This window comes from Colletotrichum gloeosporioides, assembly GCF_011800055.1.
Source record: "Colletotrichum gloeosporioides strain Lc1 chromosome Unknown consensus_78, whole genome shotgun sequence".
NCBI lineage: Eukaryota > Fungi > Ascomycota > Sordariomycetes > Glomerellales > Glomerellaceae > Colletotrichum > Colletotrichum gloeosporioides.
Genome location: NW_025544723.1, coordinates 60591 through 88237, shown reverse-complemented (window position 1 = coordinate 88237; position 27647 = coordinate 60591). Strand labels below are relative to the sequence as shown.

General features: G+C 52.8%; 7 protein-coding genes across 7 annotated transcripts; 3 read left to right on the top strand and 4 right to left on the bottom strand.

Annotated features, from left to right (window-relative positions):
• Positions 1-3887: 3887 nt before the first annotated feature.
• On the bottom strand, positions 3888-4979 carry GCG54_00003730 (uncharacterized protein; the record flags this gene model as incomplete). The annotated part of the gene is made up of 1 exon (XM_045403800.1): positions 3888-4979. The coding sequence occupies one exon, from the start codon at positions 4977-4979 to the stop codon at positions 3888-3890; it is 1092 nt and encodes a 363-aa protein (XP_045259363.1).
• A 3535-nt stretch (positions 4980-8514) lies between these two features.
• GCG54_00003729 (uncharacterized protein) lies at positions 8515-9076 on the bottom strand (the record flags this gene model as incomplete). Its single annotated transcript, XM_045403799.1, has 2 exons — positions 8515-8847; positions 8906-9076. The coding sequence occupies 2 exons, from the start codon at positions 9074-9076 to the stop codon at positions 8515-8517; spliced, it is 504 nt and encodes a 167-aa protein (XP_045259362.1).
• A 6253-nt stretch (positions 9077-15329) lies between these two features.
• Positions 15330-18074, top strand: GCG54_00003728 (Sexual differentiation process protein isp4; the record flags this gene model as incomplete). The annotated part of the gene is made up of 4 exons (XM_045403798.1): positions 15330-15348; positions 15568-15839; positions 15896-17813; positions 17866-18074. 4 exons carry the CDS (start codon positions 15330-15332, stop codon positions 18072-18074), a joined length of 2418 nt encoding a protein of 805 aa, XP_045259361.1.
• Positions 18075-18572: 498 nt separating this feature from the next.
• GCG54_00003727 (uncharacterized protein) lies at positions 18573-19545 on the bottom strand (the record flags this gene model as incomplete). The annotated part of the gene is made up of 2 exons (XM_045403797.1): positions 18573-19230; positions 19292-19545. The coding sequence occupies 2 exons, from the start codon at positions 19543-19545 to the stop codon at positions 18573-18575; spliced, it is 912 nt and encodes a 303-aa protein (XP_045259360.1).
• Positions 19546-20854: 1309 nt separating this feature from the next.
• GCG54_00003726 (uncharacterized protein) lies at positions 20855-21409 on the top strand (the record flags this gene model as incomplete). Its single annotated transcript, XM_045403796.1, has 1 exon — positions 20855-21409. One exon carries the CDS (start codon positions 20855-20857, stop codon positions 21407-21409), a length of 555 nt encoding a protein of 184 aa, XP_045259359.1.
• A 1596-nt stretch (positions 21410-23005) lies between these two features.
• On the top strand, positions 23006-24703 carry GCG54_00003725 (uncharacterized protein; the record flags this gene model as incomplete). Its single annotated transcript, XM_045403795.1, has 1 exon — positions 23006-24703. The coding sequence occupies one exon, from the start codon at positions 23006-23008 to the stop codon at positions 24701-24703; it is 1698 nt and encodes a 565-aa protein (XP_045259358.1).
• Positions 24704-24958: 255 nt separating this feature from the next.
• GCG54_00003724 (Glutathione transporter 1) lies at positions 24959-27383 on the bottom strand (the record flags this gene model as incomplete). The annotated part of the gene is made up of 3 exons (XM_045403794.1): positions 24959-25156; positions 25214-26475; positions 26525-27383. The coding sequence occupies 3 exons, from the start codon at positions 27381-27383 to the stop codon at positions 24959-24961; spliced, it is 2319 nt and encodes a 772-aa protein (XP_045259357.1).
• Positions 27384-27647: the final 264 nt, after the last annotated feature.

Sequence of the window (27647 nt, the reverse complement as noted above, 5' to 3'; positions counted from 1 at the left end):
CCTGTTCCCAGACAGTCGCACACATACTTTTTGAAAGTTTATCACGAACCACGACGTGGTGAAGGAGCTCTCCGCCGCCCATCGCGAGTCATATTTTGCGCGAAAGGCTCGCGCAAGAGGCCTGACTTGGCGCGGGAAGCTCAGGCTCCCGGATGCAGGAGTTCGAACACCATCCACTCAAGGAGGTGATGCCCAACACAAATCGTCGACGAAGTGAAACGGATTCTACGGATCTCCCTGCTTGTCAAAGTCTTTTGGCCGGCTACAAAGAAGTTCACATTTCCTAGGAGATGCTGTCTGCTCGAGGGATGAAGCACTGCCACCCAGTGATCTGGAATGATTTGCGAATGGTCGGACGAACTAGTGCGTTTTGGTGGCCACACCAATCGCGTGTATGATCTTCGACAGGGAAAGCTTCCTACAAACCTAAATCAACCAAGCCACTCTGCTTGGCTGTCGTGGAGCCCAAAGTCTCTAATTCTTATCTGTGTTGCCAAGTTGTAGTCAATCTGGTGATAAAGGCTATGCTCAGCTCATGAGGTATCCATATTGCTGAAACTGGTGACAAAAGACATCTCGAAGATTCTTACAATTCGAGTTCGACTCGGCGACTGCGCCTTCCGGTATTTCGGCAAGGAAAGCGGGGATGTGATTGACAGCCTGCCAGGCCAGATCTCAAGTGATTGATTGCACTGAGGGAAGAATACGACGCTAGCAGATACTTGCGCTTGACATGCGTTGCTTGAGCTTGATCAGCATTTATACCGGGCACACTATCATTTTCTGTGCTTGGGGTGAAATGTCGGTAAACATGAAGCTTTTTATGTTACGAGAGACTGTGCAGGTTGAGTTCTCATCTGCCTTCTGATTTTCGTGCAATAAATTAGCTGAGGTCTCATTTCGATCCGTCTTGGTGACGCTATGGCTGTGATGCTAGTTGCTGCTGCGAACAATTTTCCGCTCAACCTCTAGCAAGGACCCAATCGTCATCATAATAGCCATAAAGTTTTCCATCATCACTCGCTTTAAGCCTACTCAAAGCCTTCTGTGTAGGATCTATACATGTAGGCAACCAACTATAGAGCTGCTGAGCTTTATTGGAGAAATCTTAGCCAGTTAGGCAATTCTGTCATAGCGGTTATCTTCAAGTTTGCATCTGCATACAGCGCCGTGGCATCATATGTTTTTATCTAGAACGCATCAATTTATTCGTGGCTACCAATCGTACATATACACGTCAGTGGCATTTTGAAGTGGTCTTTGGCAGACCTAGCTCGCTATGTACACCATTGTAGTAGCTACCGACTGCCTTCCTTCGGCGATTGGTTGCCTCCTGTATGTCTACGTAACATGTTGGACTTGGGATGTTGTGGGCGTCCTTTTCTGGCCCATGTTGGCAGTGTTCTGTTTTAGCGGTCGCCTTGAATGGACCAAGTGGCTAACAAAACGCATAGAGGCCAACCAACGTTACATGAGGCAACCCAAGGTGCAGCCAAAGCCCGAAGACGGTTGGTTGGTTGGTTGGTGCAGGAATGCAGGTAATTAAAGGCCATTATTTAGGCCACGTCAACGGCCATTATGCAGGCGCGGCTTGGAATCTTTCACGGCTTTGCCGTACTTGGAAGAAACACAATTGGAAGCTGGAGGCCGCCGACCACCACTTGACAGCATAAATAAGCAAAGCATTTTCAATTTAGAATCCGTCTTTAGCGGCGTTGATCAGCAGCTTTCCCGGCTCTCTTGAATTGAATATCGGCACTTCCATCTGTACCACGTATGCGCACATCGGTAAAGATGCACACTTACGTGATCGCCCAAGAACCAGATGTCGATCTCATACTTCTGCGTGACAACGAAGAATTGGACGAAGATGAAGAATACTACGACTACTCTGACTCTGAAACACTCTTTAACGACGCATCCTCTATCGCTACATCTTTCTCCAGCGGTTACGATGAAGATAACGAAAACAGCGATGGCGGCGCTTCTCCGCTCCGTCACCGCCCCTCGACCGTCTACGCAGCATACGAAACGACATCTACCATGCCGTTGGCTGTGAGATTTAGAGTCTCTTCTTATGTCTTACGAGAAGCCTCACCGATTATGAAAGAGCTTCTCAGTCGACATGTGGGACGACCTGGTGCTCAAAGCGCTGGCCCGGGATGTCCCCGAGTCCCTCTTCAGAACGATGACCCTGAGGCAATGGTAATTCTGCTACGTATGATTCACCAAGTGCGCCCTGAGGATTCCGTTCGCCATTTGTTTCCGATCACCGATGACGATATCGATGTCTATGACCTCGCTGCAATGGCACTCATAGTGGACAAATACCGAATGAATTCAACGGTCGAGGACCAATTACAAGATTCGATCGATAGGCTGTGGACCAAATTTGACAGGTCTTCTTCTGATGAAGCTCTAGCTTGGACTTGGATATCTTGGGCCTTTGAGCTTACAGATCATTTCTCTGAAGCGACATTGTGTCTGACGCAGACCATGGAGAAATCTTTTGGTGAAGACCAACAACGACCCTTTCCATTGCCGGCGGAGATATTTCGTAAGACTTTTTTTTTCTTTTGGAAAACCAGTGACGAGACACTTGCAGTGGCTGATCATGAATCAAAATAAAGGTACTATCGATAGAAACCGGATGGATGCACTTGCTGAACTATACGTCCTCTTTCACGCGCAGCTCAAGGCCATGGTCAGTCGTGAGGCTGGCTACATTGCCGCTGGCACGGATCAAATTAAGCCCAAATCTACAAGTTACCTTGCAATGTTCAAAGCTGCAAGAGTCGGTTGGTTGTTGATTTGTGGAGAAAGATTGAACTTCTGGCCAGAATGTATCGAAGACTTCGAAGGGATTAGTCACGCTTGCGCCGAAAGAATTATACGTGGAGTAGACACCCCGAGCAAAAAGATTGGCTGGCATCCATCAGATGCCCTCGGAGAGGTGGTGACTGACACGGCAGGAGGCGTTGACTTGACAGGGTATAAGTCACTATTTGATCTGCTCGATTGTCAGAAAGGTCGAGTGTGGGGCTTGGCGCTTGAAACGTTTAAGGGAGATCGGGAACAGTAATGAGATAGCACGGTATTCTAATTAATGGAAAGTAGCATGGATTGGATATGAATTTGTTACAAAACATTTCTTATCCCTACATATAGCGCGTCTTTTAACGCTATACGATAGGTATCCCACCCAAGGAGACATGATTATTCCATGTTAACTCCAAAGCAGTGCAAGCACGACTCTAGTAAACGCTTTTGATGGTCCGTAAGCGCCAGTATTGTTCCTCCTCTTTCCGACCAAATGGCACGGATGTATGCTGGCAATACTTTATCACACCGAAGTTAACAGGTGCTTTCAGCGTCCCAGGTCTTAGAGCTGATCTGTGGTTTGTCTTGACTATTTAGCATTCAAGCACACCAGGCGGCCCGGACCGCTACCCCACAGTGGTTTCGGGTTTCGAGCCAGTCTTTTGGGGACTGTTAGACCTTATTTGGCGCCAGTAGCTCAGGGATGGATTGATAAGTCTGTGACCTACATGTCTTGCTCAGTTGTTATCAATCTAGCGGTAAAAGTTGTGATATTCTCATCAGTTATCAATATCATTGAAACTTTGTGTTGATGAAAGATGTGTTGAAAATTTTGATAGTTCGAGTTAGAATCGGCGAGAGCGCTTTTCGTTATTTTGGTCCCAAGACTTAGAACTATGCATCTCAATCGTCTCGGGGCAAGAAGGTGCACTCGTGAGGCTAGCGGACTTTGGAATTTGCCATGCGATTGCGTGGTCCTCGCAGAGTCAGATCCAACTTTAAGCGCTTACACACATGTGAAGCGTGATTGTGACCACAGCTACACAACATCAACACCCTAGCTAATTCTACACCCGTTTCGGCCCGGGCGTGTAGGCTCTGTACTTATTCAATCCCCCTTGGCCATGGTAGCGCGTCGTGACATGAAGCGACCAGACGTCCATGCCAATTATCCATGCGATGCAGCCCTCAAGCAATCTTTGCTGTTGTTCGTAGTCCTTCATTCTTTCTATTGTAGCCAGAATGTCGGACAAGTCGATAAAGTGGCTGACAAGCTCCCGGGTCTCCGCACCTAGTCGATCCATGGCTTCTTGTACTCCAACATCGAATTCGTTCATCATGATCCTGACACCATTATGGCTGTCCTCGCCCTTGGCCTGCTCTTTGTCGAAACTGTACATGTCATTCTGGTTGATAATAATTTTGAAGCACATGTCCATGAGAGACTGAATCGCAGGCTCCTCCCAAACCTGGCGCCGCACCTCGCACTTGATCAGAAGGAATGCTATGCTCGGATACATGCCAGTCGTTTTCTGACGCACGGCCATGTACTCATTCCGGCTAGGTAGTGCGGGCAGTCTGTGGCGAAGGCCCGCCTCCTCAACGACGCCGTCCAAGTAATCGGCAAACAAGTCCCTAAAGAGTTGCCAAGACTCCTTGGTGCCTACCGCGAGGTAACTCTCGGCAACGTCTTTTGCCATGAGCTCCGTAGATGACAGGTGCTCTGAGGACATTGGCCGGTTGTGGACAGCACCCGAAAAGGAGAACGCGTCCTTGACGATTGAGCACTGCCTTCGGACTTCCTCTTCGTCCCCGGTATCCGTCGTCTCATCTATGACAAAGAATAGAAGCATCACTTGCGCTGCTAGAAGGCACGAAGCCCTGTCCATGTGCGCATAGTTGATGCAAGCTATCTCGGGGAAGCTGGCGGCGATGATCTTGTTGACGAAGCTTGCCGGAATTCCCGAGAAGGACCGCATCCATTTCTCCGCCTCGCTTTTGATGCTTTCGGATTCTGGGTGCAGCTCTACCCGCCAAGGCCATCCTTTCTCGGCCGGCCAGCTGGCCAGAAAGTCGGGGATAGTGACTATGGTATCCATGCCTCTGTTGTTGAATGTCCCTATATCGGGACATATGTTGCCCTTGTAGATTTGAGCCATGGTGAAAGATACTGAAGGTCAGTATAAGAGTTCGATGAAAAGAGGATGAATGAAGACTGTCCACGATTATTGGATTTATCTACGAAGAACAAATGCTACTTTCAGTTACTTGTAGGTAAAACCTCTGGACAGGCTGGGCAATTGAGAACGACCTCACTGGCTATACGAGAGATATCGACTGTATCTGGCCTCACCGCCAATGCCTGAACCTTTGGACATAATCCCGACGATGACAACCTTGGAACCGCCTTCATGTAGCGCTAATGCTCGGGCAGTGCCTAGCATTCTCCTAAGAAGGTATCCATCGTCCGTAAGCTAAACTAATCTTAAGCGATGCACCATAGACTGAATATCCAGCGTTGCATCGAGACGGCAGATATGTCTTCATCAGCCTTCGTCCCGGCGCTAGTGTCAAGTCCAAGGGTGTTTGCTGAATTAAGCGCCATGTGTGATGCTGCGAAGACAGGCATCAGTACGAGCTAAGGCTCCACTGATTATGCTGTTGGTCCTTAGTCAATTCTTCAACGAGTCGACAGAACTTAGGGTCTCCATCGGATAACGAAGTCAGTTCAAAAGAGACTTGATCCGCGTCACAATGGCCGAATTAGGCGCATCTCCGCCTACGATATCACGGAATGATCAGAGCGTCCCACCAACGCGCATGAAAAAACAAGGGTCGGTGACTGGTTCAATCCGACAGAGCTGCAACTCGTAATTGCGTGCGATAAAGACGTTATTTCCCAAGACCGAAGGATCACCGATGACGTAGCCGTGGAATGTACTTTACACCTCTTAACAAGCCCCGACGACTTTTCAGACTTCCCATAAGCCAACCTACAAGATGGAAGCTTCAAATGTAATTACAAGAGTCAATATTGTAGTGTCAATTGGTACAAGATTATCTGGCTCTTTCGGCTGAGACACAGCGCTGCATACCAATCAAACAAGTCAAGCCTGGGGGTCAGGCTTGTCTGTTTGACTAATTTTTCGGCTATAGCTTGTTTGACTTGATAAACTTGATTTGATTTGACAAATTTAGTCATGTGATTCTCTGATCTAAGTAGTGTAGGAGTTTAATGTGTAGTTTTATTTTTAGAGGGGCTAGGTTCGAAACGCGCCGTAGGCGCGACTTTTTACCCCACCTAGCCCCACTTACCTAGGCCCCTAACCTTCCGGGCCCTATAGAGCCTGCCGGCCCGGGCCCTATAGAGCCTGCCGGCCCGGGCCCCATAGAGCCTGCTGGCCCGGGCCCCTAAGGCCCCCCTAAAGCCCCCCCTAAGGCCCGAGACCCACCCGGACCTATTAGGGACTTCCGATTAGCTACGGGGCCGGAAGGACTATTAATCCGGCGCGCCCTCAGCTTGATCAAGTCTATCAAGCTTTTGGCGCCGTGGGCTTGTCTGTTTGAATAGAAAAAAGCCTCTGATTTGATTGGTTGATTGATTGATTGTTTGATTAGGCTTGAACGGGGTGCTGCGCTGCTGAGACATTGTGCATGCATATGTAGCCAATGACAGAACAAGAGATATTTAGATTAGCATCGAATCACCTGGCTTCGCCAAGGGATTCGCCATAGTTGATTGGCATTGTGACCGGTGATGTGGCATTACCGAGTAAGAGAACGGTGCAGATGTATAAGCAGCTAGGCTTCGTGAGGAAATATTAACCTAACTGTTGAAAAGGACGCGATCTACTTTTCCCCAGATGTGATATCAACAACTGAAATATTACACCCACAATTCTATTAACCATGGCACCCCTAGGTTGATTGATTTTCAGAAGCCTCCGCGTCCCAGAATGCATCTCCGAGCGCAAAGCTCTCCTCAGTCTTGCTCAATGTTTGGGACCGTTTGTCCCAGAAATTTGCCACTTCATTGCGATGCTAGTTTTGCACCTTCAACAGTCTTTCTGAATGTAGTGGTCTTCCGCCTGCTTTGGACTGGCCGTCTGACGAGACCAACTCAACACCATGATGACTTACCTTTCAATGTGATTGGGGGCAATGCGACGACAGTGGCCGAGCCACGAAGTTACGTGGCATAACAGATCACTCGAGCAATATGTATCTAGTTCTTTAGAAACATGTAAGCCGGAGTTGTCGGGATCGCCACAGAGGGAGCTTGCTGGGGTTGCAAAACATACGCTCATCACACCGCCAAGACCTTCACAAACCATAGAGCAGTCCTTTCTTCTCCAAATTATCAGCGGAAAACAAATTTGCCTAAGGCTACGTCTAAATGATGTCTCCTTTCCTGTGGCAAATTGCTTGGATCGTGCCATGGAGTGTGCGGCTAAGCCCCAGTAACGGTCCATATGACTGTCGCTGAGAGCCTCACCGAATGGCCTAGATCAGTCCCAAAAGCTCCGTCGTGCTGAATTTGTTGGCTAGTCTGCCTTACATCCTAAGAAATGCTCCATACTTTGCAATAGTCACCTCATGCTCAAAGACTTACGATATTACTATTGAAGTCAACCCATTTACCCTTTGATCTTGTGCAACTTTTCTGCCTGCACTTAGCAAGAAAAACAAGAATAGTCCACCAACCCTTCTTCCGGGATTACGCACCTTGGCAATTCCATTTCTAAGAAACAAGGGTTTCCTCGGCACTTTTCTCTTGTAAGACTCCGTTAACAGCGTTGATACGCATGACACATGTATTCACGCAAGGCAGGCCTCAAACGACAAGTTTGGAAAATTCATAACAGTAGGAGTCGAAAGCACCCCTCAGGACACAAACAAATCAAGCGCCATGAATCTTCTTCTCAAGCTAGCAGAGGCCCTCGGATCCGAGACTCTGAGGAGTCTGCACGACCAGGATCCTTCTGAAATCTTGGACAAAGTCGGCGAAACTATAACGAATTTCATTTTCTCGTAAATTGTAATAGGTATTCAGAGGCGGTGAATCACTCTTTTGTCAACATTCGTTAGGGAAGATGCGCTCTATCATCTGATGACTGATAGTGATGCGCATTAAGGGGGGCCATGTATGAGCTTTAGTGGAATAGATAGGATGGAGTTAGCGCCAGTTTTTACCACATCAACTGCTTTTCGAACAATCTCAAGTACTGTGACCTCGACGCAACCGTGTTAGATGTTCAGAGGGTTAGAATTTTAAATAACTCTTGACTTTATTTAGCCTCGGCTTGAAATGAGTCAGTGAACATTATCCCTAGTCATTTTGGACCACCACACTCAGCCGGCTCGGCCCGCCCCCCACAGACCCCGTTTCCGGGTGGAAATCCCGGACGAATCTTTGCCTCATGCATGATCACTCTAGTCAGTTAAGTCAACCTGGCTTCAGTAGCTTCGTCATTTACTCGTAGATAAGGTACCATCCTGCAGCCCTCGTCTGATCCAGTATATGTCCGTTTAACCTGTCAAAATCTGTCTCGCTCAATCCATGCATGAACAAGCAACTTTATATTGTCTCTCACACTCCGCACGTTTTCACATGCATCTTTCAGAACCGAAGCTGATTTGACAATATGTATTTCGCTATTCTGCTTATACAGGCGATCTACCCTTTCCAATAGTCTAGTCGGAGTCATCGCCGAGCTGCTCGTCCTCACCACCCGTGGCACCAGCAAAGGCCGCCGTCGCCTTGCCGAAAGCAGCGGCACGTCTCTTCTCCAAAGCCTCAGCCTCACCCTTAATGTCGGCCGGGGCCTTGGAAACCATGACCTGGGACAGCTCCTTGCTGGCCACCTCAGTCTTCTCGACGTTCTTCTTGACCAAGCCGCCGACCTTGAGCTTGTCAAACTGAGCCTGGTTGGCGACCATGGAGTTCAGTTGGGTCTCGGTCAGATCCACAACGGTGCTCATCTGGTTGAGGAGCTTCTTGGCCTCATCGTCGGTAGGGGTGAAGCTCTGTTCAAATGTCAGGAGCGCGTCTCACAGAGTGGGGTAAGGTTCAGTAAGCACTCACTCCGTAGTCCTTAATGCCCTTCTTGATGGTGTTGCAGATCGAGTTGGACTTGGTGCCCAGCTTGATGGCGTCCTTGTAGTTCAAATCGGCGCCCTTGGCGATGATCTTGTTGGACTTCGTGACCTTGCGCTCAATGTCGCTCAAGCTCTTGGAGATATCGGCGAAAGACATTATGGCGAATGGGATTGTTTGTTGGTGTTACTTTAGATAATAGTGATTGATTCGATGTTGTTGTTTAGACTGCGTGGTGATGATGATCCAAAACGATGTGTAGCCGTGGTGTTGAAGGCCCTTTTATCATTCATGAAAACAAAACATCGTGATTCACATGCTGTCTGATGCCTCGGATGACTTACACCACTTGGCCGCCAAACACAAAGCTGTCCCCTAGAGCATGAACGACCCAAGTCTGGGGTAGCCCTGAGCTATGACGTGTTCCCAGAGCCGCAGCTTCAGGCGCCCGGCACTTCGCGGAGCTGAGGCCAGGGTCCGGCCACGAAACGTGAAACAATGCGGAGGCCGCCCAGCGATCCTCCGCAGCACATCGTCCGCAGAGCAGCCTCCACTGGCTGGTGCTCAAAGGGGTCCAGCCCTTCGGTTTCCGAAAGAAAAGCCAATTCGAGATGGGACCCGAAAAACAGGTTACGTGCCAATGATCACCCAGAGCAGCTTCGAGAATAGAGACAACCTTCCCGAACATAATCATGCACAACAACTGTGATGTGCATTTCTGACAGGGAAGACGCAGGGCATGGATTCGCCGACCACTCGGCCGGCGGTCGATATGCATCGGTGCCATTGCGCACGATCGCATCATTAGTTGTTTACAGTTATTGGAAATGATCCCCATACAAAGCGTTACCCCGCTAATGCTGGGGAAGCTGAGAGAGAGAAACCCTCCTTCCCTGGTAAACGCCCAGCATTGTTGTTTTGGCGGGCATTGTTGAGCTACCGTTCTTGCTCGGATAGTTTCCTTGGCTGGGGCGGGGCGGATACGTTTCTGCTCTGTAACCATGGTTTTACTGCCTCGGCCTGGCGGTGCTGCTTCACGTGGCTGCGCGACACCAGCCTCAACAACTCGCATTCGCACTTACACATGTTTACCGACGATGAGTTGATCTATTCTTGAACACAAATTCAAATTCGGAATTGAACAATACAGCAACGCATATAATAGGAACCCCTGGGTTTTGGCATTATGCCATTGCCACTCTCGTGCATCATCTGCCCGGTAGTCGATCTGTTCCCAGAAAGGGAACTCAACTTTGCCCGTCAGCCCCGCTGTTGCTCTGAAGCAAGTGTCTTGACTTGGGAGATCAACGACGAACAATTTGGATAGAAAGCCACCAAATTCGGACCTGTAAACAAGTAGTTGCTGGATGTCGCTTTCATCTGGACGTCTCTATAGATTCTGATCATTAAAGGAATGCATTGAAAACATGTGGAATTTGAAGATAATGGCAACTCACGGTGGAGACTACGGGGGAAGTCAGAGAATTTAAAACAGTTGTGCTGACAGTGATTTACAAGAAAAACCTTCAGATGTAAAAGTTAACTATAACAGTTGATTGTTATCATCAACGATCAAGATGTTTCTAGCTTGTGAGCCCAATTGGACTACTCTGGTGGAGCTCAAGATGGTCAATGGGCCATAGAGAAGTGTTGTTAACAACGTTGTGTACATCGTAACAGTTGCTTCACATGAGTATCAACTCACCTGGGCAGCCAACTAATTGATAACTCAAAAGATGGAAATGCTGAAATCTGGCGACACCATTCTAGTTAGGGCGACATGAACTCAACTACTGAGACTTTGCCCTAAGGTACGGAAGACGTAGTGACCAGCACACCTTCATCTAAACTCTCTTGATCGGCTCTTGAGTCTTTTGAGCATTTTCTAGTTTCGCTGTTGGACTTGCAAGCAACTTTGAGCTACCCACTATCGACGAGAGAAAGAAAACAACCCAGCAAAGCCAAGCGCGCCTTGTTGTCAATTGATTCAAGATAATTGAATATTCCTGCTGGGCCATGAGATTCCTTTACACAAATTATTCTGTTGTCGCTGGCAATCATATTGGTGATATTGTTGTTCATCGTCACTCTTTCCTACTGGATGCTTCAATAGGCTCGTTGTGTACATAGTTCTTCTGCGCAACTCAGTCATGTCACTCACCAGCATTAGCCTGCGAGATAAAAGGCAAAACGTCAATTGCTCTGGAACTTTTCGGAACCATCGCAGGGTCCAACTGCCCCCGTCTTGTTCCGGGCTACGGCGACTTCCGCAGGGACTTCCGTTTTGGTGCATGCGATGCGAGAGTTCAAGCGGTGGGGCGATGTTCGGTAATGACCAGCCGGATCCCGGAGATCGGAAGAGCACATGTCAGCCACGGCGGCGGTGCAAGGCACCTAGTTAGTCGGCCGAGGTGATCGGATCTCGCATTGTATTACGTGAGAATATGTGGGAGAAACCCGCTGCACCGTTCCGCAGACGTATGATCCTGCTAGATATATGCGAGATTCTATAACAAGGCAAAGATCTCCTTTCCAACCAAAGACCATCGTCCTTTCCATGTCTGGCTTTGAGACGCTCATCATTCTCACGATATTATCAACAGACATTTCATAGACATGAAACCCTGCCGCAGGTCAGTGGGGAAAAGGGCGCATAACCAAGGCCCCCTCTACTGACGATGTCATCGACCGCTCCTGTGGGCATCTTTCTCATCTGGACTTCACTCACTCATATCTACCTGTCATGCCTTCTTGCAGTCAACTCCGCTGCATTGAAAGACTAGCTGGCAAGTGAGATTCTAAACTGAACTTGGTTTGTTCACCAATATGATAGGCTACTCAAATGAGCTCTCCTTTTTCTTCTGAGGAAGCCTTTTCTGAGAGACGGGGACATGCAATTTGTCCGTATCATGTGTGTCATCATGGCAGTAAGACACGAATAATCTCACTCACGTATCAGGAAGTTCGTATGACTTGATGATCAAAATCTGGCTCGACGTCTGCCTTGTCGGAAGGAGCACTTCTAACACCAGGCAGCAGTGATCCGCTCTCATCGCATCTGTGGGAATTCGCTGAGCACCATGACAAAATCGCCGCCGCCGATTATGGCCACTGATCAACGCTCGGTAAGGTGATGGAGGGCAGTGGCTGTTGAGTAACGACAGTCCTTTGAGACACCCGATCAGAGCATACCATCATCGGCGACACGTTACAGAGCATGGCACCACGCTTATCCCGGTACAAGACAACTCAGCCGAAGGAACACATCGAATCCTTCATTCAGTAGTCTCGCTGGACCCGAATAGGCAAGTGAATGTGACCGGGCGTAAGCCGGACAATCCCAAATGGCATCAACGATCACAGAACCAACAAGGCAAGGCGGGTAGCCGCTGTAACCGTGTGGCAACTTGACAAACTTGACATGTCTCTGATCAACCCAACATTATCAACACCAAGCTTCCTATTCGTCCGAACCCCATTTCACGAGACCAACGCCGCCACCTTTCTGCCAAAAGGAAAAAAAACAAGCTTCCAGCTCCCCGCAGACTGTCACCGAATTGTTCTGGCGTCGGTAGGACTTCCAACCGAGGACAGGGTCCCCGCCTGCATCATGCATTAAGACTCCAGATACCCAAGATTACGGAAGCAAGGCGGGGGGCCGGGAACCGTCGAGGTGGTGTCGAGGTGGCCACAGCTCGTATCTCTGGAGCCTTTCGGTCTCCATCCAGACTTCAGCAGGGCAATTAGGCGGACGTTCTTTATCGATAGAAACAGGCCGTGATTCCGAGATATCCATGATTCTGCACCAACTTGTCTGCAGCAGTTCCGCGGCAGGGCTAGCCCGCATGGCTGGAAGGGATGTCACTCTGGTCCAAGGCGCAGCGCTGAAGCTGCAACGGGCTGGATCCCGCCAGGCTCGCCCGCCCCGCGATCATCGGTGATGCTGGGAGCAAGCCCTCGGAGGCCGGATATCATGGATGGGGCGACATCAAAGCCGTTCTCCATCTCAGCTGCCCTTTTCGTGGCGATTATTGGAGGCCGTGACTATCCAGCTCCCGGGGCCCCCATGAGCGATCGTTCTGCAATGTAACTCGCCTGCGAAGCTGCGGAAAGTTGGACTTCCTACGCGGAATAGCGGCAGGCCGCCTGAACAAGCTCATCTGGTCCAATTTACCCATGGGCCGTTCCTCGGGACACGGTGTGTGCAGGCGCGACACCGTGCTCGACGCCGTCCCAGCCGGTCCAGCGGGGACCTGGGGAAATGACAGGAGATTTACGTACAAGAATCCGTTTTTCTCGAAATGGCATCGATAACCTTAAATCTCAACACTGGGGAAGACACCCAGCCTGTTGGTGATGCAGGCTGTCTGCAGTTGTCATTAGAAACAGTTTGCTCGAAAGAGCAGGTCCTCGGTCGGAGGCGTTCAATGGTCTCACTGCGAATACAGAGATGCCGAGGTTGACGCCCGAGTCAGCAGCAACATGATTTGCTGGGCTGCCGGCCGGCAAAATGAATTACATGTTCCATTCTCACCAGCAAACAAAACTAGCAGCATGTTTGTGTGTGTTTGGCCTTCGCCATCGCCAACAATCACGCCAGGGACCTTTTGATTGCATGGAAGGCCGATGCACCCAACAGGAAGCTCCAATCGAAAGCGTCGGACGAACCATCCCTCTCCAGCAGCTCGGGTCCAGCTCGCAGGCATGATCCAGCCAAACCAGTCAGGCAGGGCGCGGCTATCAGCTTAGAGGGACGTTTGTTCATGTCTGCAAGAGGGCAAAAGGGCGCAGATTGGGTCTCTGATCCTCTGTGCGGAGGAAGCGAAGGAACTTTTTGAATCGGTTGGTCGGTCTTGTGTCATTAACCTGACAGCCGCGATGACATTCCACCGAGCTGATTGGTGTGTCTCCCTCGATGGATTCTCGTGGGTGGCTCTTCTGCCGTCCCTTCCGACTTCCTTCCTGAACGGTCGACCAGACGTCCCTGTCTTGCGGTCTCTGAGTGGCCGTCGTCTCGCGTGCCCTTGCAGGGGTTCGTTCGGATGATTAACTGCAAAAAGTCTTGGCCTCCTGGGAGGGAACCAGGCTAGACAGGGAGCTCCCTGGTTCCCCATAGTTCCCAAGGTCCCTTTGCACGCGGCAGATCCACTTGTGCGTCCCTTTGCATGACTTTTTGTTCGGGGAGTGGCGACGGCAGCTAGAGGACGCCGTCCAATTGGGGGCGTCAACGGCCATTCCCCGATTCCTCCCCTCGTCCCCTTCGGCCGTTGACCGTATCGCGGACGTTGCCCAACTGTTTGTCCCCCGACCTTGGTGTTCTTGGCTACCCGTCTTGGGCATTGCTTAACTCTGTTGGTCTGCTGCTTGGTGCTTCTTGGCCGCCATCCCGTGCCGGTTCGTCCTCCGAATTGTCTGCCTCTCCAGCTTGGCGCCCAGCCCCCTTGGCGATCGATCTAGCAGGCGGCTCTCGTTGGCTCAACGGCGTAGTCATTTCGTAATGTTCCTCTGTTGACCTCCGCCGACGTCCGCCGGAATGAGCTGATGGTGATGGGAATTCCGTTCCTGAAGGAGCGACAACGGAGGGCGCCGGCGGGCGGTTGTGGCAGCGGGATGGATCATTTACGCTTATGGTTCCCGACCAACCGCTCCGCCCTTGGAGCGCCGCCTACCGCTTCCATAGTCGACATAGCCTATCAAAACGGAGTGTTGGTCATGTCATTTGCAGAGCCGAAGGATACCTAGTGGCGCTGTGCTCGAGTCGCACCAGACATCGTGCCTCTCATAATATCGTCCAGTCAGCACAAGCACCCCCCATGATCCATCCCTATCAGCAGGTGGAGAAACGCGGAAGCAAAAGTCCACCCCCAGAGCACCACCCTCCCACATACCATGCGGCCTGTCTCCAGCAAGTCGGTCGTTCGCGGTTGTCTCGAACGCGGGACTAGAGGCATCTAGCTCTGCAGCGTGGGTGCTGCGCTGCCTCCTCATGCCGGTGTATCCTATCAATCGACATGTTTGTCTCCTCTTTCGGCACGCCCAGGGTCCAAGGTCGCCGTTTCCCCACCTCCCACCACCCACCCTCCTTCTAGACGGTGGCGACGAAGCATGTCCATCTGTCCATCTGTGGGAGATAGCGAGCCAGGGGACCTTTTGCGACGAACGATTGGCACAGGCTGGGGGCGATTTCGTTAATCGGGCACGTCAGTGCGCCTGTCAAGGTAAGGTAGTCAAGCCAACCCAGTTACCCAACCGAACACCTGCGCTGCGTTGCGCCCAGTTGAATCAAGCTTCCGGGCGCATTTGGCCGCAATATCTAGCCATTTCGTATCGGTCGATGCTCCGCCAGGGGTTGGCCCGCTTCGCAGTGCGACTCCATTAGGCAGGTCAGTATCTCGGCCCACCGACCGCCGATATGGGAGGTCGACAACGGGGTGTGGTGGTGGTGGGAAGGGCGAGGCGAGGCGACCGCAGATGAGCTGCGCATTTAAATACAACTCGACGCGCCGTCCTCGTCGAAGGTCGTCTCTTGCTCTTGGCTCTCCAGTTGTCACGGCCAACAACCTCAACCCTCTCTCCCCCTTTGAGTTTCTGTCTCTTAGAACTCAGGGCGTAACTCAAGAAAACCTCCACCACAACACCAAGCCCAACAGTGAGAGAAACGACAATGGGTTTCAGCAAGTGGCGCGGCAAGGTGTCGGAGCGGCCCATCGTGGTCGACGCCGTCGCGACCGGCGTCGACGCCGAGGTCAACCCCGACGCGGAGCTCAAGAAGTTCAAGAAGATCCACAAGTGGGATCCGTTTTTGGATATTGACAAGCTCGACGTCGCCGAGGAGGCCTTGGCGACCGGCGACTACGAGAAGGAGAAGGCCGTCGAGGAGGCCCTCCACGAGGACTCTCCCTACCCCGAGGTCCGGTCTTCGGTACGTTTGCTTCCTGGGAATAACCTAATCGTGAGCTTCGAGACTGACTGGCGCAGGTCCAACCCTTCGACGATACCGAATTGCCCATCAACACGATCCGCGCGTGGGTGATTGGCGCCATCATGTGCACCATCATCGCCGCCTGCAACATTCTCCTCGGTCTCCGTCGCTCCCCCATCATCATCACCCAGACCGTTGTGCAATTGATCAGTTACCCCGCGGGTGTCTACTGGGCCAAGGTCTTCCCCGACAAGACATGGCACGTTGCCGGTATTCCTCTCCAGCTCAACCCCGGCCCCTTCAACATGAAGGAGCACACCGTCATCACCATGATGACCGCCGCCGGTGCCACCGCCAGTTATGCCATCGACATTCTCCTCGCCCAGGAGATCTTTTACAAGCAGTTCTTCGGCTGGGGCTTCCAGATCCTGCTCATTATCTCGACCCAGGCCATGGGTCTGGGTATCGCCGGTATCCTGCGCCGCTACCTCGTCTGGCCCGCCGCCATGGTCTGGCCTGCAACGCTCGTCACGACCACCGTCATGAACTCCCTCCACGACCACTCGTCCTCGGACCCAGCCCTTACCAACGGCTGGAGGATTGGCCGCTACAAGTTCTTCCTCATTGTGGCTGCCAGTACTTTCGTCTACGAGTGGATTCCCGAGGTCTTTGCCCAGTTCCTCCAGATCTTCACCTTTGTCTGCTGGATCGCCCCCAACAACGTCGTCGTCAACCAGGTTTTTGGTGGCCAGACCGGTCTCGGTCTCATCCCCATCTCCTTCGACTGGAGCACCATTTCCGGTTTCTTGCTGTCTCCCCTGCAGACTCCTGCCTTTGCTATCGCCAACGTGGGTATCGGTATCATCATCATGATGCTCGGCTGCATTGGCCTTGCCTGGGGCGGCCCTGAGTTCTACCGCTACCTCCCCATCAGCGCCAACTCCAACTTTGACCACTTCGCCCAGACCTACAACACCAGTCTCATTCTCACCCCTGACTTCACCTTCAACGAGACCGCCTACAAGGAGTACTCCCCTCTCATCCTCGGCCCTGCCTTCTCCCTCAGCTACGGCATGGGTTTCGCCGGCCTGATCTCCACCCTCACCCACGTCGCCCTCTTCTACGGCAGCGACATCATCGCCCGCACCCGCTCCGCCAAGAACGAGGAGGCCGACGTCCACCTCAAGCTCATGCGCAAGTACAAGGAGGCTCCCGAGTGGTGGTTCATGGCCATGTTCGCCGTCAGCTTCGCCTTCGGCATGATTGCTTGCCAGGTCTGGAACACCCACCTGACCTGGTGGGCGTACATCATCTGCATTCTCATCGGTGCCTTCTTCATCCTGCCCGTCGGTATCATCCAGGCCGTCACCAACCAGCAGACCGGTCTGAACGTCGTCACCGAGATGATTGTCGGTTACATGACCCCCGGCCGCCCCGTCGCCATGATGCTGTTCAAGTCCTGGGGTTACATGCTGTGCTACAACGGTCTGCAATACGTTTCCGACATGAAGGTCGGCCACTACATGAAGATTCCCCCCCGCACCATGTTCGCCGCCCAGTCCTTCGCTGTCGTCTGGCTGTCTCTCGTTCAAATCGCCTCATACAACTTCCTCCGTGGCAACATCGAGGGTGTCTGCACCTCCACCCAGGCCCAGGGTCTCACTTGCCCCAACGCCCGTACTTTCTACAACGCCAGTGTCATCTGGGGTGTCATCGGCCCCAAGCGCATGTTCGGTGCCGGCCAGCTGTACTCCTGGGTCAACTGGTTCTGGCTCATCGGTTTCGTCTGCCCCGTCGTCCAGTACTTCATTGCCCGCCGCTACCCCCGCAGCATCATGCGCTATGTCTTCTTCCCCGCCATCTTCGGTGCCGCCGGTATGATCCCTCCCGCTACCACCTGGTGGTTGGGACAGTGGGTTATTGTCGGTCTCATCTTCAACTGGTGGATCCGTGGCCGCTTCTTCGGCTGGTGGAGTAAGTCCCATTCTTTTCTCGCTTTCTGGTTCCCTTGGCTAACCTGTCCCAGCTCGCTACAACTATGCCCTCTCCGGTGCCCTCGACATCGGTACCGCCCTTTGCATCGTCATCTCTGGCCTTGCTCTGGGTCTTTCAAACACCGAGTTCCCTGACTGGTGGGGTAACTCTGTGCCGTTTAACAACCTGGATTCCGACGGTGCTGCCGTCACGAAGATTCTTCCTGACGATGGCTCCTTCATCGGACCTTCTTCGTGGTAAACCAGTGAGACGGTATCGCAGTCGGATTAGAAGAGCAACGTTCAACGTATATAATTACTGGTGATGACAGGTACAGGATATCATCATTGCGAACCATAATGTCCTTGTAGCGTAATTCAATCTTTATGATCAATGTGCTTTTCCCGTGGATACTTGAGTGAGACCGGTGTACTAGCCCGAAAATACGGCCCCACATCACGGGCAGTCTAAAGACGCCACCCGGAGGGGATCAGCTTATTTTCTCGTGATTGGAGAAGATTGTCGCGTGGAGTCATGTAGCTGATGACTTGCGTAGCTCAGAATGCTGGCATCGAGTTTTTACCATACAGAAGAGGCGTTGCAATTGTTTCGTTTGTTTACCTACTCGCCCAAGACCATCGTTCTCCCAAATCCTTTATCATAGATTGCTTGAATCAACCGGACGCCCCTTGTTCCATCCAACGCCGTTCCCATTACTTGCAACAAATGCTTCCAACTCCAGCGTGCCTCATGCCTGCGTCACCTTAGCGGATCGTCAATCGCAGGCGCCGTAGTCGTCGAGCTCGGTGCCTCCGTCGTAGGCGTCTTCCCTCCCCCATCGCAGCCCTGGTCTTCTTTCAGACCTCCATAGAAGCTCTCGCGATACGCCGCATCCATATACTTCTGAAAGTTCGCATCAATAAATGGTACCTCCGTATGCTCGTACTTCACATCCCCCAACGCCTTCTGCGCCGCCGCCGGCAACGAGTCCCACCCCACCAGCGTCCGCCCAAACGCCTTGGACGCGTCGCCGTTGCCGAACGGGGTGATGGCATTATCGTGGATCTGCATCCGCGGCCGCGTGGGCGTGTCGAGTCCGACGCCCGACGCCTCATAGGTCGTCACCCCCGCGCTGGCCGTCTGCCACGTCGCGTGGTCCGCCGTGAAGGAGAGCCCGACGGGCCAGACGGACGTGACGTCCTCGGCGTCGCAGCCCCAGCGGTTGACCCAGACGACGATGCTGGCCCAGTAGTGTCGGTGGCCCGCGTCGTTGCCCTTGCCCCAGCGCACTTTGGGGACGTAGTAGCTGTACATGATGCCGGTGCGGTCCTGGCTGGTCCCGCGGCGGGCGTAGACCTGGCCGTTGCCGCCTTTGTCGCAGCCGCTTCGTCCGCCGCCGGTTGGCTTTAGGCCGGCGCTAGGTGGGGGTGTTAGTGGGCGGTGACCGGGATGGGGTGATACGAGAGGGTTCAGCTTACCCGAGACTACCGCTGGCGTCGACCGCGGGATAGATGTCGCATCCTCCTGAGATGTAGAGACTGGGGTTGAATCGAAGTTCGAGTTGGCCTTCCAGGCCTGGGGAGGCGTTCTGGGTGAGGGCTGGGACTTTGTCATGGTCTAACCATTGATGCCCCCCAGGATCATCGCCCGCTCGTGGTAATAGATGAGCTGACGCGCCGTTGGAAAAGAGGAGGCAATAGCTCAGAAAGAGTGGCAGGTTGGAGCAGAGCATGTTGTCTAATGGCATAAAGAGCGACCACTTAGACTACTAATCAAACATGTTTAACGAGAGACTGGGGAGTACAAAACAGAAGGGCAAGGCTTCGTGCGACATGTTGACTGGTGGCTTTTTGAAGACATGCCAATTATGAGAACGCAACCTGTCGACGGCACGATCCGGCCGGCTGCCTTCTGCCGATCAAGATCGAACCAGACCGGTATTACCGAACATAAAGGCGTTGACATGATCACGGGTCCATGATGGAGCCTTTTCTCCTTAATAAACCAATTTTGGCAGTCGCACTAGACCAAGCCGGAGAGATCAGTACAGTTCCTGAAAGTTTGTTATCCTCCATATCAGCCCAAAAAAGCATTGAACCCATGCAATTAGGCAAGGCGGACTTCTCCGATTCATCATTGTAACTCCAGACTCTCTTGTGCACTTCTCCCACCGGCTGGTCAATTTTCAACATGCTTCAAAAAGAAACTTTGGCAACGCTTGGTATATGTTGATTAGTTCTGCTCGGAACAGGGAGTTACTGACGTCTTGTGGGAGCCGTTGGAGTGGGACCGGAGTACTACGCCTGCGAGCATTCAGGGATCATGTTGTATAACTGATAACGTGGAGAAAGGAAAAGAAAAAAGATGAATACCGCCGCACGTGGAATCTGGGCGGGATACCGGCCTGCATTAACGCAACATCACTGCCTCCCAATAATCTGGCTCGGTTTAGCAGTACTGCCCCAAGTGTAAGGGAACAAACCAGTTCTAAACCTTAATTGTTAATAAATCGGGCTTTGAGTCGTCTGATCGCTACGGGAGGGTTGCAGGCCAACCCCCAGCTCAAAACACGGCCAAGCTTGTCCCCATTCAATCAGTTCGGCAAGTTCGACGCGTCAAGGAGTAGTCCGCACATTTTGCACTGCCAACATTAAGCCTTACCTCGGACTCCTCCGGTGTCATTTTCATTGACACAGATCCGAATGGTTCGCAATTATCCCCTGTGCTAAAATAAAGGATGACCGGTCTGCGCATCATGTCGGTAATTCCGTGCTCATTGTTGAATGCTCTGCCACGAGAACTGATGAGAGATGCCAACGGGCAGAGAAACTTCGGCTGTTGATGACAGGATAGGTTGCTAAATTAGAGAAATAGAGAAAGAAAAATGATTATGACTTGGGAAAGCCCATCAAAAATACTCGGGCAACTTTGGATTTCTCGCGCGGACTTGATCACTCGGCGCTGAAGCCCTCATCAAATCATTCACGCGCCTAGTTCTCACTCACCTATACACTCTTTCAGAACACCAACACTCTTTCAAAATGAATCTTCTCCACCTCTTCCTCGCCTTCCTCACCTTCCTATCCATCACCTCCGGTGTTGTGATCGAAGAACCCCCCGAGGATGCGCTCGAAGAGATGGGCTACGGCGTTGACAACGCCGGCACCGAGTGGAAAGTCCGCCGCGACGACATGGTCGTCGACAAATTCACAATCGACACCTTCCTGCGGCAGATCACCATCAAGGACGCCTGGAACGAGCTCGACACGAAGCCGCGCCTGAAGATGCGCGAGATCATGGCCCTGGTCTGGGCGCGGGCAGGCATGCCGCTGAGCCAGCTGTCGGCGGTGCGAGTCGAGCGCATCGACAACGACGAGACGAAGAACGCCATCGCTGCGGCGCGCCTGAAGACGGGATTCAAGGTGACGGAGGATCTGACCGTCACGCTGGGAGAGAAGGGCTGGGCGGAGCTGACGGACTCGCCGTTCTACCTGTCGGTGGCTAAGTTGTGCCAGGAGAAGACAGAGTTGAGGGGCAAGGGGGTTGAGTCGATAAGTGTGCCGGCGGAACTGAGGGGAGGCTTGATACGATGCTGATAAATATTGATTAATCATCATTCGGATGGACTCACGATGGGCATGCCATTGCATCTTGAAAATAACTTGAAAGTTACCAAGCGGGGGGATGCATGTACTGACGCTATTGCACAACTACATCAGCTCTGAAGGCCAGAAATGGGCACCAGGACGTATTCCTGCCAAAGTAACAAACCAAAAGACAAAAAGACCAACGCAAGTGAGTAGGATCTTCCATCCACACAAAACTGAAACGGCTCGGTGGCTTGTCTGATATGGGCTATGGCTGATGATACATACACATTGCCGTCTACTCTGTGAGCGTGGGGGTCAGTCATCTTATCTTATCAGCACTACGCACCACCGTTAGCCAGCCTGAGGTCCAAAAAATTAGCTCTCCTGCAACGCAAAACCTTTTCCTTACAACCATTTTAGAAAAGGGCAAAAAGGCATGATCAGTGGGAGGCTTGAACTCCCGGCCTTGGCATTACTGAACATGTCAGATGACATATTAGTACCACGCTCTAACCAACTGAGCTAACCGACCTGCTGGCTGTTGACCCTCATTGAGAAAATGCCGCACATGGACCGAGCGGTGGAGTTGCGAGTCGTGAACGCAACGGAAACGAAGTAGAGACGATGCTAATAGGCGGCTACAGCCAGAGAAAACACTTGACCACGGACTATTTAACAGAGTCTAAAGCATTCGCACACTTCGGACGAATGCGTTGTCTAGACTAGGACTTTTCCGCCTCGTCTCGTGTTTGGCGATCCTAGTGGGACGCTTTAAGCTCTGCATTATGGGTGTCCTTTTCGGCTGGCATCGTCCCTTGATATGTTTACTGTCATCAGACGAAATGAGGGATGACGGTTTTCCGAAGCGATCCCATGCTACCAAACAACATATTCATCGTCTCAATACTGAAGTTTTGAGAGAATATCAGCTTTTCCCCAGCATCAGTAGACATGGACTCGGGGACTTTAGTGTTGTGGCTGCGGAAGCCGGGATCCATACCAACTCCACGATAGAAACGCTTCTAGACACATGCGCTTAGCGCACTGTCTGTTTCAATCTTGCAACTTTTCTTCGTCATCATCGAGTCAACCAACCGCGGAAATTCTAGAACCAGCGGGCGGAACACGCCAACTCTATTCACGATAGGATTTGTTTGAGATGACTGGTCAAACGATTAGTGACAGCAAGCGGTTACTAAATACAAACAGAGTTGCTCCTCGGGCGTTTCCCCTCCCCGAAACTTTCTCAGCTGGTGAAGGCCACATCCCGGTGAACTCTAATGCCAGTGGCCCCCAAGTGATGGTGATAGCCCAGGTTGGATTTGGAGTTGGGCTCCAAGTCGAGTTTAGTCAGCCGAATGTGTTGCTCCAGATTCCGGCCCCCTCACCTTTGCCCCGGTCGTGCCCCCGGAAATCTCTCCTGAGTCCATGTCGTGGCCCCATTCCCCCAGTCCACTATTCAATCCCAGGCGTTAGCGTCGGTGTTCCAGGCCTTTCACTTGACTCCATTCACGCACACTCTATGCTGGTCTCTCGTGATCATTGTCACTGCCCTCCAAGCTCATACGTCGAAAGCTGCCGGTGTCCCGCTCGCCCGCCGCAATGCCGCGCCGGCGAGATCCAACAAAGCAGGTCTCTCGCCGGAGCCACCGCGGCTGCCACCGCTGCCGGCTGCACAAGATCCGCTGCGACGAGGCAAAACCTCACTGTGGGCCGTGTACTTCCCGTGGCTATCCCGACTGCGTCTACGCGCAGATCCTCAAGTGGGAGACTGACTACGTCGGCCGCGCCTTTGGGAGAGCCGGCGTGTGGTCGAAGTCCGGCGGTGGTGGCGCTGCCAAGAAGAAACCCGGCGCAACAACGCCGCCGACGGCGCCGGACTCTTCGTACTGGAGCCTACCCACCCGCGTCCACTCCTTCGGCTTTCTCAACACCTTTATCACCGATTTCGAGGGCGAGGAGTCCTCGTCGTCCTCCAGCGATGACAGCTCCAACGACGACCGCAAAAACACGGCGCTGACTCTCAGGCGCAACATCAGCCATCTCACGCGGCCCGTGACTTACATCCAGCTCGACAATAGGGCAGAGTCGCATTTACTAACGTACTATCTCGATCGCATCTGTCCCATGACGGTACCGTGCGCCAAAAACGAGTCCCCCTTTTCGGCCCTCATTTTCCCCTTTGCCGTCTCATCCGCCTCCCCTGCTCTCATGCACGCCCTCCTCGGCCTCGCAGCCTCACACCGCGCCAGGTCAGACACCAGCTTCCAGCCCGTAGCTCTCAGCTACTCCGCCAAAGTCATCCGCTCGCTCCGTCTGACACTGGACAGCAAATCCTCAATCGACATCGCCGCAAGCTCGGAGATCCTCGTGCTGATGATGCTTCTGTGCCAGCTGGAAATCATCGCAGAGTGTGACAAACGCTGGGTCACACATCTACGGGGCGCGCGCGACCTCATCCGGTTCCGGCGCCAAGGCCTGTCCTCCGACGCCGCGCGGGTGGCGGCGCGGCAGCAGAGCCCGTGGGAGCAGATCATCAAGTTCACGGAGCGCTACTTCGCCTTCTACGACGTGATGGGGCGGACGGCCTGCGGCGAGGAGCCGATCTTTGGCAACGACTTTTGGACGACGCAGGAGGACGAACTGGACCTCTGGATGGGCTGCTCGCCGCACCTTGTCAGCATCATCGGCGAGATCACGGAGCTCAGCTTCAAGTACCACCGCCTGTCGGCGTCGACGGCGGAGGACTGCTGGCAGGACCTGGAGAGGCAGCGGATACGGCTGATTGCAATGCTGCAGCAGCCGAAACTCAAGTCTGACAGCGAGGACGAGATTATTCGCACATCCGTTGAGATGAAGCGGTCGACTGTGGAGTTGTACCTGCACTCCGCCCTCAATGACACGAACCCCGCCACGCCCGTGATTAGACAAAGCGTGAAGAAAATACTGCGGCTCGTTGCGACGCTGCTGAGAGCGGACGTCAAGGCCGGGCTCACGTGGCCCCTTTTCATGACTGCTTGTCAGCTGGATCCTACGGAGGAGCTAGAGTGGGCCGCGGAAGATCTTGACGATGAGGAGGTGCCTCGCCACGCGCGGCCTTTCATCTTGTACGCTCTGGACAAGCTGTCGGATTCCCTCTCAAACGTCACAAGAACGAGGTTTGTCATTGAAAAAGTGTGGAAGCAGCGAGAGGCTGCGTCGTTTCTGTCTTCAGATCGACAGCTCTCGCCCAGTCCAAAGGCGTTCAACGATTGGGCTCGTTTCGTCGCGCCGCACTGCCATAACATCAGTCTCGCCTGAGCGTGTAGATCAGACTCTTCAATGTGATTTTTGGGCTCAATTCTGGAAAGGGGTGCTTTGCGTGGAAAACAACAGAAGATTGTACACAGTTTCGCCTGTTTTTGTCAATGAAGCGTTGAATTTGTGGGAATCGTTATATTAGGAAGAGAGTACGGATCTGGAAAATGGGTATCTGCGTTACGGGAAAGCCTGGTTTTGTTCAGCCCCAGAGATTATAAGAAGATAAGCTGTCCCGTATGGTGAAAATAAAGTTTCTTATGACCAACTGGCAGGACCGAAAGTGCCGCTGGTGGGAATCGCTTTCAAAGGGATGCCTTGGCCGTCAATTGTTGTTTTATTCACGTTGTTCCCCCACCAGCTGAGGTTGACGCCGGGGAACACGAGGGCGAAGAAAATGACAATCGCTGATATGGCCAGGCCGGAGTCAAGGGCTGCGGATAGGACGTAATTATACTGTTGTGTGGTGAGCACGGGTCAAAGTACACTTAAAACTTAACGTAAAGGACTCACCTTTGCCCACCACTGCGGATATTTCCCCTTGAGCCACTTGTTAAAAATGAACGAAACGGCAAAAGCTGACGTGTAGTTGAGACCAGTGGCTGGGGGCACATTTCCGGTGCCGGCAAAGAAGAGGGGCCAGTGGAGGTATTGAAGGAATTTGTTGCTCGGAAAACGCTTCTTCAGGAAGAAAGTGACGATCGGTAGCAAAGCACCAATCCAGAAGAGATGCAAGAGGCCAGAGTAGATTTTGCCGACGCTGTACAGACGAGCCGGCCCAATCGCTCCCCAAACAATGCTCGACGAAAAGTTGACACGCCCTTGCGGGCATGTGTACCCGTTCGGCTGGTCTTCCTTGCAGATTCCATTGACGTGGTTGAGCATCCAGAGAAGCACCGCGTTCTGCGTCAGCGAGCCGACAACGCATGCCGTCAGCTGCGCAATGAAGAGCGTTCGTCGAGGAATCTTCATGTACAGGCCGAGCTTCATGTCCGAGGAGAAGATCATGGCCTGGCTTAGGCCAGTGTATGCGTAGAACTTGAAGATGAGCATGACGATCGGCTTGCCTGGGATGAGATACCCCGAAATGATTTCGCCTAGAACAGTCAAGACGTTGCTATTAAGGTTGGCCACCGCGTAGACGCTGCCCGTCGGGATGAGGTAGACCATGGCGAGGCCGAAGGCGACGAAGATGCCCCAGACCGGCATCTGCGTCTTGTAGACCACCTGCACAACGATCGAGAGGACCAAGACGATGACGGTCAGGATTGCGTACCACCACCATGGCGTGTCGGGATACTTCTCAATCAGGCGGGCATGGATGTCCTTCTTTCTGCTCGGGTTGAAGGCGCCGATGATTTCCTTGTAGTGGTTGATGAAGATGTACGTCGGCACACAGCTCATGACCGCAAAGGAGATGCCGTAGCTGAGGGCGAAGGTGACGGGCATGAAGAGGGGGCTGTATTTCTCGTATTCTCCGACGATGAAGTTTCCGTCTTTGCCGACGACGCGGGTTGCGTTGTAGATCTTCCCGGTGTTGTCGTACGTGTCGGCGCCGGAGAAGGGTAGGTAGGCGGTGTACCACGTGTTGGTGTAGTAGAGGACCGGGGTCACGAGGGCGAAGAGAATCACCCAGCCGGCAAACACGTTGGCCTGGGCCCAGAACGGAACGACCAGGGGCGAGCCATTGTAGGCGATTTGAGACCAGTCGAATGTTGTGGGCAGGTAGGCCAGACCTGTGGACATGCCGAATAGATTGTTGACCACGACATTATCTAAGTAGATTAGCAAAGATTATTTCCTGAATAATGAGCAGATACTCACTTGGTGCCGCCCAGCAGATGAAAGCGAACGTGCTCAGACCGGTGAAGAGGTATCCAGGGAGCCAGTACCAGAAGAACCCGCCAATAAAGATGTACAAGAAGAAGCGATACCTCGAGATCCTCCAGCCATCGGCGATGGGGTTGGCCCTTCCGTGAAGAGTCTGAAACAGAGCCGCGTTGGCCAGAGTCGAGGGCCAGATCATGTGAGGCGGCTCTACAATGAACCGGTACGCCAGTCCAGCCATGCCAAGACCAAACAGCTGCATCGACAGACCCAGCAGGAACTGGTACGGAACCGGTGTGTCCAGCCCATAGAACGCCGAAGCCTTCTGCGCCTGGATGATGTCGGTAGCCCAAGATGGTCCGAAAGACAAATTAGACATGATGGTGATCACGGCATGCTCCTTGATGTTGAAGTAATGGTCCGGGTTGATGACGAGCTCCCGCCCAAAGACGCGGACCTTCTTCACCGGCAGGACGCGAGCGACAGCGCAGCCGACGGGATAGGCGACGAGCTGGGCGACGAGGGACGAGATGGTGACGCCGGGGTAGCGCATGGAGAAGAATTGGTTGATGCCGGAGCCGACCATGGTGAAGAGGACCCCGAGAACCCACATGCGGAGCGTGTTAACCGGCATGGCGACGTCGTCCGTGTTGGGTACGTTGGCGCGGACCTCGGGGAAGGGCGAGTTGTCCGAGTCGATGTCGAAGTGCTCCTCGATCTCGCCGATGGCGTAGGTCATGGACTTGTCGGGGTCTTCGACGTCGATGTCTTGCGGTGCTTGCGCTTGCTGGAGCGAGGGCGTTGGGCGCGCCTCGGCCAGCTTCTCGCCGGACTTGTCTGGCGGCGCGGCGGACATGGCGAGAAAAGAGTGACTGACGCAAGATAGTTAGGCGTAACAAGAGGCTTCCGTGAACAAAAAGTCGAGATGACAGAACGGCGGCTTTATGTTGAGACCCCTACCGCGTAGAGTTGGTCATCTGCCGAGGTGCTCGTACAAGACGCCTAAACAGTGTGGTATCCTTCGTGAACGACCTTCCCCAGAAACTACCGATCTGCAATATCATCCGTTTATCATCGCTCCATAACCGCGAACACCACCTAAGGTAGACCCCGCAGTCCA